The following is a 20,000-nucleotide window of genomic DNA, read 5'->3' as shown; positions in this document are numbered from 1 at the left end:
TTGAACTCAGGACCCTGGGATCCCAAGCCACCATCCTAACCACTAAGCCAACACCAGGCTCATACACACATATGTGTGTGTATACAATATATATATATATATATATATATATATATATGTATCTATATATGTATGTATGTATGTATGTATGTATGTATGTATGTATGTATGTATGTATGTATGTATATATATATATATATATATATATATATATATATATATATATATATATATATATATATATATATATATATATATATATATATATATATATATGAGCCCCTAAGAACCACACCGGGCCATCCCATCTTGGTGTACTTTTGAGAAAAAGGGACTCAAAGTTCTCAGTCTCCTGTGTCACAATGAGCTAATGACAATAAAAAATACCTAAGGATAAATAATGATCAGTAATGCAGAATTTTATCTATACATGATTTAAGCAGGTTGCACATGTTCCACATATAATCATGGGGAAAATGTGGGATGGCCCATTCAGGCTCTGGCAAGTCAGATGCATATTAACAGAGCCAGAGAGGTTTTTTGCTTATATTCTTATCATCATATATTCTGATGGGTTGGCCCATTTTGGCCCTGAAAGGTATCAGTTTTGTGCACCTGAAGACGTTCATAACTCAATTTCACAAAAAAGGTGGGATGGCCCGGTATGGTTCTTCGGGGCTCATATATATATATATATATATATGTTTTCACACACACACACACACACACACACACACACACACACACACACACACACACACACACACACACACACACACACACACACACACACACACACACACACACACACAGTAAAACCACAAAATAATGTCTCACACGATGGTGTGGACTGTGTCCAATGGGGATCGGCGGAGTGCTCATCACACTCCTCATGTTTCGATTTTCCCGCTGGTCACATCATGTGCCTTCAGGTTGAATGGTTTGCATTAGCAGGAACAATTGTCTGGGTGGCAGACAGATGGTTGTTCTGTGCGGATTCTGTGGTTTTACAGTGTGAGACATAATCCGCGGCGATGCTCACTATAACAGTCAGCGGGTGCGTCTGATGTATAAACGACGAATGTGATTATCATTGGTTCGATATTTATTTGTATACCATGCTGATCAGGGCAAATAAGTCCGAAATCCGGATCGGTGGTTCTGTTTGATGTTTAACTGATGATGACCATATAATCTTTGTCTGTTTGACAGAGTCACCGGCCGAATCCTCTGTGTTGAGGGTGACGCTTTGGTGTGGACTGTGTCCAATGGGGATCAGCGGAGTGCTCGTCACACTCCTCATGTTTTCATATATATATATATATATATATATATATATATATATATATATATATATATATATATATATATATACATATATATATATAGTGCTTGTAGAAAGTCAACACACCCCTTTCAAAAATTTTCACCTTTTGTCACCTTCGAGCCCAGAATTAAATCAGACTTTTTCCACCTTTATTTACACATCGTAACGCACAACTTCCAAATGAAAAACAAATTCCACAAATTTCAGAAAAATTATTAAAAACACAAAACTAGAATATCTTGGTTGGATAAATGTCCACCCCCCCTCATATAATAGCAATTGTAAATTAGCTCAGGTGTAACAATCACCTTCAAAATCACACATCAAGTTAATTGGCCTCTACCTGTGATAAATTGTCGTGATTCTGATTATTTCAGAATAAAATCAGATGTTCCTGAAGGTTTCCTCTGCTGGGTAGTGCATTTCACAGCAAAGACAACCATGAGCACCAAACACCACCTGGATAAAGTTGTAGCAAGGTGCGGATCAGGGGATGGATAGAAAATCTTTCAAAGACCTTGAATATCCCTTTGATCACAGTCACGACAAACATGAAGAAGTGGAAAGCGTATAGTTCCACCAAGACCCTGCCTTGACGAGGCCGTCCCTCAAAACTGGATGACCAAGCAAGAAGGAGACTGATCACAGAGGCCACCCAGAGGCCATTGGCAACTTTGAAAGAGCTACATGCCTTTATGGCAAAGACTAGTCACTGTGTGCATGTGACAGCAATATCCAAAGCACTCCACAAGTCTAGCCTGCATGGAAAGGTGGCAAGAAGGAGACTGATCACAGAGGCCACCAAGAGGCCAATGGCAACTTTTAAAGAGCTACATGCCTTCATGGCAAAGACTCGTCACTGTGTGCATGTGACAGCAATATCCAAAGCACTCCACAAGTCTGGCTTGCATGGAAAGGTGGCAAGAAGGAATCCATCACTCAAAAAATCCCACCTTCAGTCCCATTTGAGGTGTGTAGAAAACCACTCCCGAGATTCTGAAGATATGTGGCAAAAAGTTTTGTGGTCTGACGAAACTTAAATGGGCTTAAATGCAAAACGTTACGTATGGTGCAAACCCAACACTGCACATCACCCGAAGAACATTCCTACCATAAAGCATGGTGGGGGCAGCATCATGAATTGGGGATGTGCCTTATCAGCAGGGACTGGGGCACTTGTCAAGATAGAAGGGAAAATGGATGGAGCAAAATACTGAAAAATCCGAGAGGAAAACCTGCTGCCCTCTGCAAGAAAGCTGAAATTGGGACGGAAGTTCACCTTTCAGCATAACAATGACCCGAAGTACACAGCCAAAGCTAAACTGGAGTGGCTAAGGAACAAAAAAACTTAAATGTCCTTGAGCGGACCAGTCAGAGCCCCGACCTAAATCCAATCGAAAATCTGTTGCATGATTTGAAGATATTTGTCCATCAATGCTCCCCACGCAACTTGACTAAGTTTGAACAGTTTTGTGCAGAATAATGGGCAAATATTGCCCAATCAAGGTGTGCAAAGTTGGTATTGACCTTTCCTAACAGACTCACAGCTGAAATTGCTGTCAAAGGTGCTTCCACCAGGAATTAACTGAGTGGTGTGGAGACTTGTCCAACCAAGATATTCTTATTTTGTATCTTAAATTAATTTTCTGAAAGTTGTAGAATTCGTTTTTCATTTTGAAGTTTGGGGTTACGATGTGTAAATAAAGGTGGAAAAAGTCTGATTTAATGCAATTTAGTTCCAGGCTTTAAGGCAACAAAAGGTGAAAAATTAGACTTTAGAAAAGAAAAAAAAGGGTATAGACTTTCTTCAGGAGCTGTAGAGAGATCATTAAATAAACTCCATTGTTTCAGATTAAATGGTTCATATCAAATTATGAATGAAACACTTCACATGATAGTGGAGGAATATGGTACTTTATATAAGTATTATATTTTTGGTGGATGAATATTTACTTAAATAGCAAGGACATTTTTGGAGATACTCAGGTGCAGAGACACCCAAGAAGAACATTCAGTGAGCAACAGGGAAGGAGAAAGCGAACGATAGCTTAGTGAAGGTCTGCCCACTGAGATCACCAGCCGTTCTCACAATCCCCACAGTCCATCACGACTCGGGCCACCCGGACAGGATATGAACCAATGGGCCTCTTCCAATACCGGGCCGGGCATGACATTACCGAATGTGCAAGTTCAATAATGATCCATTGCATTGTTCAAATTGCAAGTTGCCAACTTGCATCCCATTTCATTGACCTCTGTGACAATAGATGATGACAAAATGATAAAAAGAGCAAACAAATACCTTTGTGCATTTGAAACGAGAGGATATCGTATAAGCAAAGGTGAAAGGTGGAATGGCGACTTAATAATAATGCATTGACAGCTCTTAGCTGCTATTGGATATATTTCTTCTTATCTCTTTTTATAATTATATTTTCATTTTGACAGGCCACAAATGCCCTACCTTAAAGTCTTCACCAAGTTTCAGGAAAGCATTAGTTTGCTTGTGGGTCGACACTTCCTCATGTTTGAGAATGGTACAAACACAGTGACTGCAATACAGTGAAAACACAAGTGTCTTTTTACTACCTCCGGTGCACCCAGCTTAACTCGAGTGAAAACCTCACCACCACAATTATCAAACCCAGGAGGCCCTGTGAGGTTCTTTGCAACACACCCCCTCCCCAAAACCCTCTTCTCCATCCTGGCACGGACCTGGGAAGCAGAATGGGGGACCTCTCGATGCCAAAACTTTGCTTCAACCTCTCGATGCCAAAACCTCCCAAATAAACCTCCTCAATGCTAATAAATAAGTCTACTGTTGGGTTGATGTATATGGATTAGCTCTGAGTTTACCAGGAGGGCTAAAATGTTGAATCATACAACATACGAAACGGAGGGATTATTCCATGAGTAACAACATACAGTACAATGGTCTGCAAAGGAAAAAAGGCTTCTTGAATGTATAAAGATAAATAGGCCATGTGTACTTACAGCTTTAAACCACTCGTTACGGAGCTGAATGTGTTGGACAACATGTCAAGTTCAAAGAGCATGGCCAACCTGGTGGCCTCTCTGATCAGTCTCCTCCTTCCTTGGTCATCCAGTTTGGAGGGACGGCCTGATCTAGGCAGGGTCTTGGTGGTATCATACGCCTTCCAAATCTTAATGATTGGCTTGACTGTGATCCAAGGGATGTTCAAGGCCTTTGAAATATTTTTATACCCATCCCTTGATCTGTGCCCTTCCACAACTTTAACCCAGAAGTGTTTTGAAAGCTCCTTGGTTCTTATAGTTGAGGCTTTGCTGTGAAATCCATGACCCAGCAGAGGAAACCTGCAGGAGCAGTTGATTTTATTCTGAAATAATCAGAATCACGACAATTTAACACAGGTGGAGGCCAATTAACTTGGTGTGTGATTTTGAAGGTGATTGGTTACACCTGAGCTAATTTACAATTGTTATTATAAGGGGGGGGGGGTGGACACTTATCCAACCAAGATACTTTCATTTTGAATTTTTTATTAATGTTCTGAAATTTGTGGAATTTGTTTTTCACTTGAAAGTTGTGGGTTATGATGTGTAAATAAAGGTGGAAACGTGTGCTTTAATGTAATTTTATTCCAGTCGACAAGGCAACAAAAGTTGAAAATTTTGAAAGGGGTGGAGACTTTCTATCGGCACTGCATGTATGAAATTATATATATATATATATATATATATATATATATATATATATATATATATATATAATTGCGAATTCGCGCCCGCCGGCGTGCGAACGGCCACGTAACTCGAATCGGGGCACGTCGCCCACTGGACGGACAATTCAGTCATGACCCTCCGGGAACTATCGCCCGGAGCCAGTCACGGGTGGGCCTTTCGAACTCACCACAATCGTGCCAATCGGCCACCCGCGTAGGATAGGGTTGTTCGCCAAAGTCGACCTACCTAAGTACCCACGCGGATGGTAAACCGGACGATCGTACCTGGCCGCAGGTCGACTCCGGACACGAGCCGCTTGGGCGGCCCGTTCCGTACTATCGGATAACCGAGCGGTGTTATCGTCGACCTCAACAGTTCAGATTATTTACTGGGTGTTTTACACCCACTACGAACCCTTTACGTGAAGCAGGATGGAGATTCAATTAGAGAAAAGACGAAGCGAAACGGGAAAACAGTTCACACAATGCACATTTATTTCCCGGCACACAGAAAGCACATATATACAGCCATACAGGCAAAATGCACATATAGCAACCAAAACAATAAAAGCAACAACGACGCAGAGTTAATACCGACTACGCGCACACACGGCAACACTTTTACAGTTCTACTTCACAGACGGCGCCAACACACATTTACACAAAAGCAAAGGAAAGAAGCCACTCTCATAGACAAGGAGGCAGACAGGCCCGTAGGCTAAATGTGCGCAGGAGCAAGAGGAGCGGCCAGGTCCCGAGACTGGGGGGGGGGGGGTCCTACCCGCGTCCTCATGACGCGTTGGCGGGCGAGCCGCAAATGTGGCCGCATGGCTGTGCCCCGACTCCGTGCTCCTTGGCGGGTTTTGTTGGCATGACGTTTGGGGTGGGGTGGGAACGGCCTCCTTTTGCACTATCTCAGCGCGGGGGGAAAGGGGGAATTGTTGATGCCCTGGGGGAGGGGAATGGCTAGCTGGCTTGGGTCCCGCGACGAGATGAACGATTCCCCACACCGTAACCTCGTCGCCGACCGCCGTCCTTCTCGCCTCGGACCCGAGCTCCCTTGCCTGCAGTTCCACCGCGCGCATTCGCCTCAACTTCACCAATGCAACGCAACGCGTCCCCAACAGCCACTTCTCGACAACCCTCTCCAGGCAACTCCAGAACTCAACTCTTCCTGCAACTCTTCTCAGTTCCGCACTCTCCTCACCTGACCGACTCGACTCTGCCAATTCGCCTTGCGCTCGCCTTTGTATAGGCGGGCAGGAGAAGCCAGTATGCAAATATTCAGATCAGAATGACCTCGGGGGCGGAGCCACGCTCGCCCATTGGTCGGAGGATAAGGGGGCGTGAACCTCCCCTGATTCTAGAATTTGCATATATCCACTTCACACACACACGCGCCTGGAGGTGGGGCCAAGCCGCCCCGCGCTCGCTAATTGGACGGAGGAGAAGTGGGCGTGTAGCGTTTTTGATCCGAATTTTCCCTCGGAAAGGCCGCTATTCGCGCTCGCGGCTCGGTGCGTTCGGCACCAATTGCCGAACGGGCCCGAGACAGCCCAACGTTCAGTGTTCACAGGTGGTGCGGGAATGGCCGTAGGAGAGAGGTGAAGGTGGTGGAGGGTTTTCGGTGGTGGTTTGATGGTTATGGTGCCGTTTGGGAATGGCGGTGATGCGATGATGTGGGAGCGTAGATGGTGGCGGTGGCATGGTTGTTGTGTGATGGCGGTTGAGACGTGGTTGGTTCAAAATAAAGATAGAACAGAAAAAATGGCTAACTCAAAGCGTCGCAGCCCGGATGAATCACATAAATTCCCTCTATACAACGGGTTTAGGCTAACTACACATGTACTTAGAGATATCTCACCTACGGGCCTTTTATGGTGTAATGCGAATTTCTACAGCCGTAACTATATATATATATATATATATATACACATATATCTGCACTAATAAATAGCAATGTGTGTGTGTGTGTGTGTGTGTGTGTGTGTGTGTGTGTGTGTGTGTGTGTGTGTGTGTGTGTCCATGTGTGGAGTCTCTTCCATAACTCCAAAACCATGAAGCCCAGCAGCCTGAACTTTGCATGCATACGAAGGGAACACCATCGAAGTGCGTGAGTGAAAATTGGGTGTTTGGGTTAATTGAAACACCCCTTTTGAAGGCAATTAATGGCCTTATTTCATGATATCCTTTACCAGGCACATCCTCGGCCACCTCGCTCTTTGGGGTCAAAAGGCGTATCCAAGGTAACTTCGCTGGGGTCTGAAGCCGCCAAGTTTTTTGGCCTCCTCAACCATGCCTTGACTTGAAACAGGCTGCAACAATTTCTTAACGATTAAGATTATTTTCACTTTGATTACTCAAATTATCAAATGCCTGTTCATCATAGCTACGAATCGCTGTACACATCACATTTGTAAGTGCAATAGTTTTCAAATTAGGAGCTTGGAGCGATTTCATGCATTTCTTGATAATATTTTCCACGATCTACTCTCACAAACTAATTAAAGGATATCATCGAAATACGATTTCAGTTTTGAGGATCGGATGTCATCCAGACTAAATATGTGTCGAAATCTGGAGTGAAATCTGATCACTTAAAGAAATAACGAGTCTTATAACGAAGCCAATATACTGATTTACTTTAAGCAAGCAAGGCGATGTTCCCTCCTTCTCCAGACATACACAGGAAAATGTGATATTTCCAAAGCATTAAACTTATCTTTTTATACTGTTTGGAGAATTACATTGAGTGAACAAAATTTAGCTACGTGCCAAAATTAACCAGCTTCATTGAGCAATACGATTGAATCTATTCAATCCATGACCTCGCGCCCTGTCCCCCCAGAGGGACTGCTTATCCATAGTGATTGCCAGATCTATGTCTATATTTTCAAAGGTTTCGCGAGGTGCTGTACGGGGAATTAAAGCAAATCTGGTGAAAAATGGTCACTGTAAAATAGAGTTATAACGTTTGCGTGGATGAACAAACTTCACAATGTCTCCAGGGTTGTTCTACAATAAGTAGGAACACTTGTGGATAAAGTCATTATTTGAACAAATTAAATGGATTTCATTGAGTGCTGCGTGTGTGGTGAAGACCGGCTTTAAAATTAATGTGAATCTACATAGTATTGAGCCAAACCCTGGGCAGACGTTCCTTATCAACCATTAAATTGGCATGCTTGCTTGAGTGTTTAAGCCCCTTGCTGAGCACCCCATACTCGATAGTGGGACCATACCAAGTCATTCTGAGTGAAACGTTCACTCCCAGCGGACGCTTTTGAAGCACCACGTTGCCCTGAGCGGGCGGTCCGTGCTCCGCCGTCCTGAGCGGGCGGTCCGTGCTCCGCCGTCCTGAGCGGGCGGTCCGTGCTCCGCCGTCCTGAGCGGGCGGTCCGTCCTCCGCCGTCCTGAGCGGGCGGTCCGTGCTCCGCCGTCCTGAGCGGGCGGTCCGTGCTCCGCCGTCCTGAGCGGGCGGTCCGTGCTCCGCCGTCCTGAGCGGGCGGCCCGTGCTCCGCCGTCCTGAGGGGGCGGCCCGTGCTCCGCCGTCCTGGGCGGGCGGTCCGTGCTCCGCCGTCCTGGGCGGGCGGTCCGTGCTCCGCCGTCCTGGGCGGGCGGTCCGTGTTCCGCCGTCCTGGGCGGGCGGTCCGTGCTCCGCCGTCCTGAGCGGGCGGTCCGTGCTCCGCCGTCCTGAGCGGGCGGTCCGTGCTCCGCCGTCCTGAGCGGGCGGTCCGTGCTCCGCCGTCCTGAGCGGGCGGTCCGTGCTCCGCCGTCCTGAGCGGGCGGTCCGTGCTCCGCCGTCCTGAGCGGGCGGTCCGTGCTCCGCCGTCCTGAGCGGGCGGTCCGTGCTCCGCCGTCCTGAGCGGGCGGTCCGTGCTCCGCCGTCCTGAGCGGGCGGTCCGTGCTCCGCCGTCCTGAGCGAGCGGTCTATGCTCCGTCATTCTGAGCGAGTTGTGAAATGACACCCGATTTCTGAGCCATTTGCCGTATTAACTTATTTTTTCAAAAAGCGAGCCAAATTGTTTTTACACCCGACACATGCAGCTGTTTATAGATTAATGTTGTGATCATATTCCTGAAACATCATTAGAGATGCAGCATTGTTTTTCGGTGAAAGGTGCTCAAGGTTTTTGGGTTGTGTGTAGTACTTACTGTAGTCGGTAATCACACTGACTTCAACCTGCCGATTTCTGAAAAATTTCCGAGGTGTTTGTCTCCGGACACGTCCGGGCGGTGTCTGTCTCCAGACGTGTCCGGGCGGTGTTTGTCTCCGAACGCGACTGGGCAGTGTTTGTCTCTGGACGCGTCTGGGTGGTGTTTGTCTCCAGACGTGTCCGGGCGGTGTTTGTCTCCGAACGCGACCTTGCAGTGTTTGTCTCTGGACGCGTCTGGGTGGTGTTTGTCTCCAGACGGTGTTTATCTGTGGACGTGTCCAGATGGAAATTTGTCTCTGGACAGCTTGGCTCCGGACGCGTCCGGCCGGTGGCGGTCTCCGAAATATGTAAATATTATGTACATACTAGCAGGGTATGCTTACACATTGTGTAAGCAGACGGACTGTGCTTTCCTCTTGTCTCAGGTGACTCATTTGCATTCGGTTTTTCATTTATTTTGTTTTCATTTTTTTCCCTTTATTTATATTGTCATTTAGGGATGCTTTCTGGCAGTTCTGTGATTTCTCCTGGTGTATCAGCTTCGATTTTCGTCGGCAAACAAAATTATCGTGCTTCCCCATTGTCTCGGGTCGCTCGCCTGCATTATTTTTTCACTTTCTTTTCATTTGTTTGTATTTTCATTTATGGATGTTGTTTGATGATTCTTTGAATTTTTCTGGTGTTCTGGCTTCGATGTCCATAGGTACACAAAATTTCAGCTTTCTCTGTCACCCGGAAGGTCCCGATCTTTAATATCAGTCAGTAAATCAGTGAGTGCTTAGAAAGAGATTTATGTAATATTGTTACGGATTTGGAACCCTTTTGCACACAAACAGACAGCAGTCTCCGTAGCTCAGTTATCTCAATAAGTATGTGCTTATAGTTCGGGCCCCACCCCCTATGTCTAACGGGAATTTCACGTGTGCGCTGCGGGTTTCTTTTATAGTCAGGTTTTTTACATCGCCAACAAATCTTCGTTCTTCGCTCATCGCCTCAGCTCCGACTACACCCCTTGTCCAGTCAGGAAGTTCATCACCTCAGGGCGACACCGCCTTAGCCAGATGGAGTGTTCGGCCTAACCAATGATGGGAGGCCACTGATTGCCCGACAGTCCCTTGTCCAATCAGGAGGCGAGTGGTCGGGGAAGAGAAAGAATAGAGTGGTGGTCAGGACCAGGGTACTGCAGTGATCGTGGCCTATTGCTTCTGGTCTGGCGCGGTGGCTTGGTCTCGGTCGTGGTCTGCGGTCCTTTGCGATGGCTCCTCGTGGCGGTGGTGGCCAAGCAGCTAGGGTCATGGGCCCGTGGATTTCGGGACGTGGGTTCGAGTCCCACCGTGGTGGTTGGAGTCCGGTGTGACCGCACAAGGCGGGAAGGTACCCGGCCAGGCTCTGTTCCCCAAGCTCGCCTTCCCTCTGGGCTGAGGGGCTGAATAAAGACCCACGGGGTCCATTTCCTTTGGGTGTGTGTGTGTGTGTGTGTGTGTGTGTGTGTGTGTGTGTGTGTGTGTGTGTATGTGTGTGTATGTGTGTGTGTGTGTGTATGTGTGTATGTGTGTGTATGTGTGTGTGTGTGTGTGTATGTGTGTGTGTGTGTGTGTGTGTGTGTGTGTGTGTGTGTGTGTGTGTGTGTGTGTGTGTGTGTGTGTGTGTGTGTGTGTGTGTGTGTGTGTGTGTTGGGCCAGTCTGATAAGTAGAATTAAGTGCTTTTTGTTCATTGTACATTGCATTTCTTATAGTCGTGATAACTCTGCTCTCTGTGCCCCCTCCCTTATAAATAAACCCCCAATGTTCCAGCTCGTTATCTGTCACTTTCTTTCATTGGTTTAGCACGGTGCGTATTGAGAATTAGGGAGACCGTGTGCCATAAGTTGTCGTTTGGACAGACGGACTCTGGTAATTCCGCTCGGTTACACCAGACCGAGGTCGCTAGAGCGACCCGGTTCGACAGAGTCCGTCGAGGGTGTGACTTTCCTGGTAATTTGATGACGTGGGTATTCAGGTATATTGAAATTAGGCAATTAACCCTACCCCACGCCGTCGAAATATTGGCGACCACGGTCCGCTAAGGGACCCGTGACCTTTCAGACTTATCCGAGAATCACGACCTAAATTCCAGGTTGTTCGGTGGAGACGACGCTACTGCTCCCCCTAGTGGTCGTTTATCGCCACCGAACCCTGGCCCACAACAATATTAGCGGGTGTGTTTTCACATATATGAACCGTGTTTCCCCATTCTCTTGGGTCGCTCACCTGAATTTGATTTTTCATGTTTTTTTTCATTTATTTATATTTTCATTTAGGGATGCTTTCCGACGTTTCTGTGATATTTTTCATGGTGTATCGGCTTCGATGTCCGTTGGTGGTAGCAGGGACGGGCAGGCTATGAGGAGCCAATGAGCAGGACAATGACGAGACGAAGAAATATGGGCAGGTCGACGAATGAGGCAAGGCACTGCAGTGATCATCTTTCATTAGTTCTTTCATCCCCTCTTCCTGTGCAGGCTGGAGTTCCTCAAGGTAGCGTTCTGGGCCCTGTTCTTTTTCTGGTTTTCATCAATGATCTCTCCGACTCTCTGGAAAATCCTCTATTTCTCTTTGCCGACGACTCCACCCTCTGCCGTACCATCTGTCATCCCTCAGACCGGCAAGCAGCAGCTTCTTCGCTCACTGCAGATCTGGATAAAATCACAAACTGGTCCAACACGTGGAACATGTCTTTCAATCCAGACAAATCTCACACTCTCACTATGTCTCTTCGAAAGGACCGTTTACAAAACCCCCCCATCCACTTTCTCAACAATCCTCTGGAAGAAGTCTTTTCTTTCAAGCTTCTGGGTCTCACTATCTGCCATGACCTTTCCTGGGAAAGTCACATTTCCAACCTCGCCTCAAAAGCCAGTCGCCGACTGGGAATCCTCCGTCGTGCTAAGTCCTTCCTCGGCCCTCTTGAGCTCCTTACCACTTACAAAGCTTTTGTCCATAGCCTGATGGAGTACTGCTCTCCCCTCTGGGCTGGTGCTCCTGCCCCCCACCTTTCTCGGCTTCACACTGTCGAAACCAGGGCATTTAAGATCATCGGCATCTCCCGCAATGAAGCTGAGTCTTTGGGCCTCTCACTCAATCACCGCAGGTTGGTCGGTGGTCTTTCTGTCTTCTACCGACTCCTCTCCAGCCTTGCCCCCCCTGCTCTATCTGCGATTTGTCCCCACCACATTTAAACAGGGCGCTCAAGGTCCGCCAACAACCCCCTTCTGGTAAAACTACCAAAATCACGAATCACTGCTCATCTTCACTCTTTCATTCCTCTTTTTTCCCGCATTTGGAATAAACTTCCTCACTCTATTCTTTCCCATTCTTCCCTCCAGGCTTTCAAAACAGCTGTTCACCACCACCTCTTATCTTCCCCCATCCAAATCCTCGATCTTTTCTACCCCCGATAATCCACCCAAGCCAACTTCCTTCATTTCTCCTGCTTTCCTTCCTGAAAGTCCCTGAAATGTCCATCTTCTCTTCGCCATGTTCCCCGTCCCATCCCCATCCCTCTCCCTTCCACAGTTCACCTAATGTGTCTGTTCCCCACTGTTTTGTCCCTTCCACTCCCACCCCTCTTGTCTCATGCCTCCTTGCTGTGAGTTGTGTGTTAGCTCTCATACGAGCCTCGATCAAGGTATACAAAAAAAAAAAAGGCAGACAATGGGGAGACAAAGCAGCAGGCAGACAAAACGGGCACAGTGCAAAGACAGGCAGGCAGAACGATCTCCTTTAACTCTCCTCAGACTCTCGCAGAACGCTGAAACCCTCAGTCACTCATTCTGAGCACTCGGCTCTCTTCGGCGTGTTCGACTGAGATTCACACAAAACCTCCCAGCGGGTTCTCCGTTCTCCTCTGATCAACTGCTCTTGTCGTTCCTCCCTCTTCTCCCCGGGCAATGCTCCGGCTCTTGGGAGGCATCTATAACTCCCCCCCTCTCTCCCTTTTGCAGTCTCACAGTGCCCCCTGGTAGAGGTTTACATTGAGTTTATACACACAATTTCCTTAACCATACTCCCAAACTAATTATTCCCACACACCGCCCCCTGAATGGTGCACATACAAACAAGACATCCTTAAGCTGGCATTTCCATCTTTATTTTATTACATCAAGATGGGGGCTAACTACCTGTACATGGACTATGCTACTCTGCATTCCTATCTGCTCTATGGTAATATCTAACCCCCCCCCCCCCACCACAAACATAACAATATGTGTGTATATATATATATATTTTTTATTTTTTTTACACATATATATATATATATATATATATATATATATATATATATATATATATATATATAATTGTCGGCATCCTGAACCACCAACCACCAACAAAAAATACATTGTTACAACCGCGTTGTTTGCCAGTTGCCTGGTCCGAATCCCAACAAACTGCGTCAAAGCAGTCACAGCAGCCATCTTTATCGTTCGGAGTGGGATCACAGGCCTGTTTGCCTTGATACCATACTCCAATGGAACCACCAAGCCAATCGATTCAACGTGCTGATCGGTGCCGTGCACGTACAAAAAGCTTAATTTATAATACAAATCGCTCATCCCTTCCCTTCGGTGGGGGGGGGGGGGGGAAAGGAATCATGTGAAATGAGAGCAAAGTATTTACTGAAAGGTAAAAAAAAGGTTTTGTCAAATGTTATCCATTGTCAGAATGTTACGATAATGATCTGTGCATAATTTTACAAGTGAGAATTATTTCTCCCTTCGAAATTTTGGCAATGTATTTCCGAATAGTTTAAAACATCAAGTGTGGGGATTCTTTGGTTTTAGATGAACAATAGCAATGGGATTGTAACAGGGTGGGTATAAGATCTAAATGACAGTCCTGCAGTGTTGGACTCAATTGACTCTGGTCCTCAGCTGTTTGGAGAAGTGCCAAATGGGTTTGAGTCAAAGCTCTGGGCTAAGCGACTGCAGATGTTCAATAGTATTGGCACAGTAGTAGCACAGTAGTATTGCATCAAGCATAGGGCCGGTTATGCATTGTTGTTAAAGATGTCACAATAATACACCTTTGTAATGTATACACTGCTTTGCATTGTGGCAAAGATATACACATGTAGCTTAGGAGGGTTCATTTCCAGTCTGGTGGTGCTGTCCTTCTACTTTTGGAAATATAGGGTACATGCTGTTATGACAAAGAGGAAAAAGGAGTGAAGGGGGTGGGGGGGGGGGAGAGTGTGTTCCAAGTAAAGAAAGAAAGCAAATGATGGAAAAACAAAAAACACACACCTGCTGTGATATGCGGCTGGCCCACTTAGACCATCAGCATTTCTTTTTCTAGTGTCGTTCCAATTGTGATTTTATTTATTCCTTGCTTTTCCAGTTAAATGAGGCTGTTGATCCTCATTGGCTGAGCCACGAATCGTTTTGATTTCTACGTTTAGAATAGGTATTTTTTGAACTTTTTTATGGAGCACAAACTTCACAGTCTTGTACAATACACTGCCTCACAGTTGTCTGATGATGAGAGGTACCATAGCATTTTACAAAGCGTTGGTGCTCCTGAAGCAGTTTCTTGGCAACAGCTACACTGGGTGAGATTTGGCATTGCCATCCCAACAGTAGTTCGGGCAGGAATTCGGAATTTGTTCAGGGTGCCGGCAAAAGCTCGCCTACTCTTCGTAAAGGACACCATGAGATATTTAACATCCACCGACAAATTCCTGCAGATGAGACACCCAGTTTAATGTCAATTCGAGGGACGGCACCCACACCGATGCCTTGCTTTGCCTGCCAAACACGAGGATGACACTTCAATGACGAGCTTCGAACCCAGGCTAGACAGCTTGGAGGTAAATACTATTGTCCACATGAGTGCAAAATATGTCTATCAACATCTCATGTCAAATCACATGGCTGGCAGTTCCTATTCTCTACTCATCACAGTTCATAACATCAATCAGTTCATCAAACTGAGCGTGTGTTACGTTCAAGCAGATGCACTCTGGCCAGCGTACGGCACACCGCAAACGGGTATTGAAGAGCACATCACCCTTCATTTCTTGCCTAGTTCAAGAATATAAGAATGGCCATTGAGATAAAAGTGAGCTAAAGGTGTCTAAGGGGTAATAAAATGAGCAGCAACTTGCAACTGCCCTCGATCGTTGAAAAGTAGGCCAACCTCACTCAGTCAGCAAAAAGGCTTCAGCGGCGTCAAAGCAAAGTTTGCGGCATTCCCCTCCCCACCCTTTATGAAGTCTGTTAAACAGCCTGGAACATAACATTCATGGTGCGCAAAGCCAAACCAAACCCACTTGGAACCGGCAGCTGCAAATCGGTGCAAACGTGCTCGAGTGAAGGCCGAGACGTTGCAGGCTTTTCGTATCTGGCCATTTTTGCGAGGTTTTGAATTCTTCGGCCCCTTGCTGACTCCACATTGTAAAAATAACACTAAACTGACATAACGTACCATTCCTATGGACCGGGGATGAGGGGTAGACGGGTGGGGGGCTTTTCCAAAGAAACATAACAGAATTGGTGCATACTCAACGACCAAAAAGGAAGCAAGTATGTGAAAATGTATGAATGACTGACTGTGAAAAACGGTTCAGGTTGGATGTTCATGTCGGACCGATTGCTCGTACTTGCGGTATGCATAAATACTTCGAACAGATATTGAGACTTAAAATTATCGACTGAAGAATCTTCATTGTTCAACCCATCTGGCTGACTTGCTGTGGGATATTGGAGATCTAGTGTTCTGAGCTACTGGCGACCGAATGATTCTATGCAGAGGGTCGATTTCTTTGAAAATGAAATGCAAGGAACCTAAGATAGATCAAGAGAGACGACTCGAGCACTTAGCAGTTGTAGGTATTCAAGCAGAAATGGATTCCTTTAACTTCATGGCTTGTCGGGCATCTGATCTGACCTGCTACCAGCACAGGCCTTCTGAGCACTATCTGATCAGGACTGGCTATTTTCGGCAAATGCATGGATGAAAGGCGGTTTTGGCGGTTACAAGCTAGTGCAGGAATGGTGTTTACATTTTCTAGAACAAGATCCGTTGACATTCCAACATCTCCCAGCTGCCATTCTGTCGCCACTGGCTGCATCATGCCAAACAAACAAGGTCTAGCCTCCCCACCACAAACTGCTGCCTATTAGCAGCCTCCTTCCCCCACCAACTCAAACCTCGCCATCCCCTCCTTGCTCGCTAAACCTATTTGCTCTGGGGTGAGTGACGTACTGGAAGCTTATCAGCAAAGGTTATTCCAACACTGGAAATAGATTATTCTCTCACCGATTCAGTTATGAGATCTCCGACAGTCTGACGGTCATGCCAGCATTGCACACAGCTGGCAACACGATCCAGGAATTCCTCATGATGGCCAAGGATCTCTGGGATCTGGTAGAACATGTCATCAACCAGCGCGGGGTCACACAGGCCCGTGTTCTCTGTCTGTTTCAGTGGTCTCAGGTAGCCCTATGGTAGGGAAACGGCGAAGAGGCATGACCACAATGACCTCATAGTATTCATGAAATTTTAATCCACGTTCCATAATCTATAACTGCAAACCACCATATAGAATGGGACATTCAGCACTGCAGAACATAAAACGAGAACGGCACTCGGGAGAGTGCATACCTCCTCTAAGATGAACAGTTGATGTTTTGTATCCTCCTGATAAACTGGATCTGCATCTGGACCTTAATGAAAATCTAATCAGCTTGTTCTCGTCACCAACCCAAATCATCCACCAAGTTTTGTCATAATCTGGCAACAATGTTTTGAAATATCATGCCACACGTATCTACGTAGTTTATTTTTTGCCCAATCAATGGTGAAGAATCACTTCTTGAAACATTCTCGGATCCAGATGCGGATCTTTAGCAAAATCTAATCAGTTTGTCCTTGTCACACACCCGAACGGAAAAGCAAGTTTCGTTCAAGTCCGTCCACAACATTTTGAGATATCCTGCTCACAGACAGACAGACAAACAGACAGATAACGGGGTGAAAGCATAACCTCCATCCACCTTCGGTGACGGAGGTAATTAATGTGACCAGAAACCGCCATATCAAACTCTATGAGATTGTACCATATTAACAATCCCAAGCAGGTGAAATCATCTTGGGAGCATGTTCATATTGAGGTTTTGATTGAATAGGAGGGGAGGAGGAAGGCAAGGGGGGTGGCAAGGGAGTGTCGGGAGAGATGTAAAAATAAAATGATTATTTCAAAACCAAGGGTGGTTGGGATACCTGAGAAGTAATGTACCTTCCTTGGAGGTGTCGTCTGTGTTTGATTCCCACCAATACTGCAAAACTGTCATCCTGTTGTCAGTTTGATTTCTGACTATGAACTGTCACCCTGGTGCTTTGCAGATGAGGTGGTTTACGATTTGGTATGTCAAGCCCGATTTTCCATCTGGGAGACATCTCTGGTGGACATTAAACACCTGCCATGCCCAATTGCCCATGGTGCTACACACCTGCCCTCACCTACAGTGGGTACTGCTCAGCAGAATTGCCACATCCCCAAAAGTGAAGCAAACCTGCAGCTAAATTCTGCACACGAATGAATAGATCCTGGTGCTTCGCGAGCAGGAAATTGCAACACGAGTATGCCACCTTTAAAAAAAAGGAGGATGTTAAGTTGTCGGAATTGCTAGCATTCATTTGTCATGTCAATGGCCCTATGCTACCTTTCATAAGTGGTAGGCCATTGGGTGCAAGCACTCTCCCCAAATTAAGATTTCCTGATATTGGAGGGGGGGGAGGGATGGTTGGGGGGAGCATTACATCGTTGGCACAGCCACACCCCAAAAATGACACACCCAGTTGTCAGTACTGTACACATGAAAGTGACCTCAAACCTGCAAAAACATTGGTGTCATTCTCAATTTTTCCACTCAAACTCCACTTCAAGGTTACTTGTGTGGGTGTACAACTATTTTCCTGATATTGGAATAAAGAAGACATGAAAAAAACTATAAGGGCACTCTTTGACGTCGCGACATCACCAGATATGCCTCCGCCCACATTATTACATCATTATACATCATTGTACCAAGTTTGATTTAAATCTCTGAACCCAGATTAAAAATATTAAATAATTATGGTTGCCAGACCATGTGTCCAATCAGTTTCAAATTTAAAACACATATTTCCCATGACTACTATATCATAACTGTGACGTTTCACATGGATTGATGAATCAGCTCAAGAGTAATAATTTTTGAAAGATTTTTTTTCAATCCAATATGGCTGCCAGACCATGTAACCTATTAATTATTCGTGAACAACCAGGTATTTCCAAGGCTTGGGGAATATTTGGTGAAGTTTCCCCTCGATCTATCAAGCCTTTCTGGAGAAAAATATTTTAAAAGTTTGAATCTTCAAAAAAAAATCATAGCTGTCAAAACATGTGACCTATTGAAACGGAAGACCAAATACTGCATTGGAGTCATCAGAAGGAAACTGAAGAAGTAAAGAGCAAATATGGAGTCATCACGAGGAACCTGGATAGGATTCGGGGTTTCAGCCGCTACACTCCTCAACCATCAAACTCATCCGGGTGCAGCCAAGTGAACCTTACAGAAAAAATTCTGCAAGAATTCACTTCTCCTTCGAGAGATAGATACAATGAGAGAGGAATAGAGAGTGAAAGAGAAGAAAAAGGAAGAATTAGAATGAATAAAGAGAATTATAAAAATAAATAAATCGATAAAAAACCAAAAAAATTGGAAAGAAATGTGAAAAGAACAAAAACTAAGATGGCGGGAAGAACCTGAACGGATAGATTTCAGCAGTTACTCCCCAGGCTCAAATGGAGCAGCATGTACAAGCTACCAGAGGACATCATAGCTGAACATATGATATAATAGGTGAAGAAGTTTTTGTTCCTCATGAATAGTCGATCACAACTGGAAAGTTTCGCCTCGATCTGTTCAGCCATTTCGGGGAAGAAGATTTTTGAAGGTTGTTATGTTAAAAAAAAAATATGGCTGCCAAACCATGTGACCAAAGACATCATCAATTTTTCCCCCCATACAGTGTCGCCCTAGATGACCCTCAAAAATGTTCACACTGATCGGATAAAGCGTTCAACGTATGAAATGATGACGTCATAACAAAGCCACCGATGACATCATCAAAAAAATTAAAGCACACATTCCCCATGGGGAGTACTTAACATGTTCCAAGTTTCAATTTTTCCTGTGGAGCAGTTTTAGAGACAGGTCCAAATTTTTCCTTTTTTCCAACATGGCTGCCACACCACATGACCTATGACGATGTAATCGACACTAATAAAAGGCAATGTGTGTGTGCGAGCGTGTGTGTGTGTGTGTGTGTGTGTGTGTGTGTGTGTGTGTGTGTGTGTGTGTGTGTGTGTGTGTCAGTGTGTCTCCTCCAGAACTCCAAAACTATAAAACCTAGCAGCCTGAAACTTTACATGCATACAAAGAAAACTCCAAGGAAATGCAAGAGTCAAAATTGGGTGTTTGGGTTAATTAAAACACCCCTTTTGAAGATAATTAACGGCCATATTAAATTACATCCTTCATCAGGCGATCCTCAGCCACCTTGCTCTCTGGGGTCTTAAGGCGTTTTCTGGGTAATCTCGCCGTGGTCTGAAGCTGCCATGTTTTCTGGCCTACTCAACTATGTCGTGATTTGGAACAGGCAGCAACAATTTCTTCACGATAAACTTTATTTCTCACTTTCCTCACTCATATTATCGAAAGCCTGTTCATCACAGCTACAAATCGCTGGGTATATAGCAGTGCTTATAAACGCCTGGAGACGCCA

General features: G+C 45.5%; 1 protein-coding gene across 2 annotated transcripts in view; it reads right to left on the bottom strand.

The window, feature by feature from the left end:
- The window catches only part of ARHGEF17 (Rho guanine nucleotide exchange factor 17), a 153,781-nt gene that overhangs the window by 48,730 nt on the left and 85,051 nt on the right, over nucleotides 1-20,000 (bottom strand). Inside the window, exon 3 of one of the 2 annotated variants that reach the window (XM_085852612.1) lies at nucleotides 16,488-16,670. The exons of the other annotated variant lie outside the window; for it this stretch is intronic. Within the exon in view, the coding sequence (XP_085708738.1) occupies nucleotides 16,488-16,670 (183 nt within the window). The remainder of the gene's footprint in view (nucleotides 1-16,487; nucleotides 16,671-20,000) is intronic. 2 annotated transcript variants of the gene reach the window in all.

The sequence above is a fragment of the Eptatretus burgeri genome, chromosome 13, assembly GCF_056783735.1.
Source record: "Eptatretus burgeri isolate ZD-2024b chromosome 13, Ebu_testis_v1, whole genome shotgun sequence".
Taxonomy (NCBI): Eukaryota; Metazoa; Chordata; class Myxini; order Myxiniformes; family Myxinidae; genus Eptatretus; species Eptatretus burgeri.
Note: the sequence above shows the minus strand (reverse complement) of the source record. Positions and strands in the feature narration are given on the sequence as shown.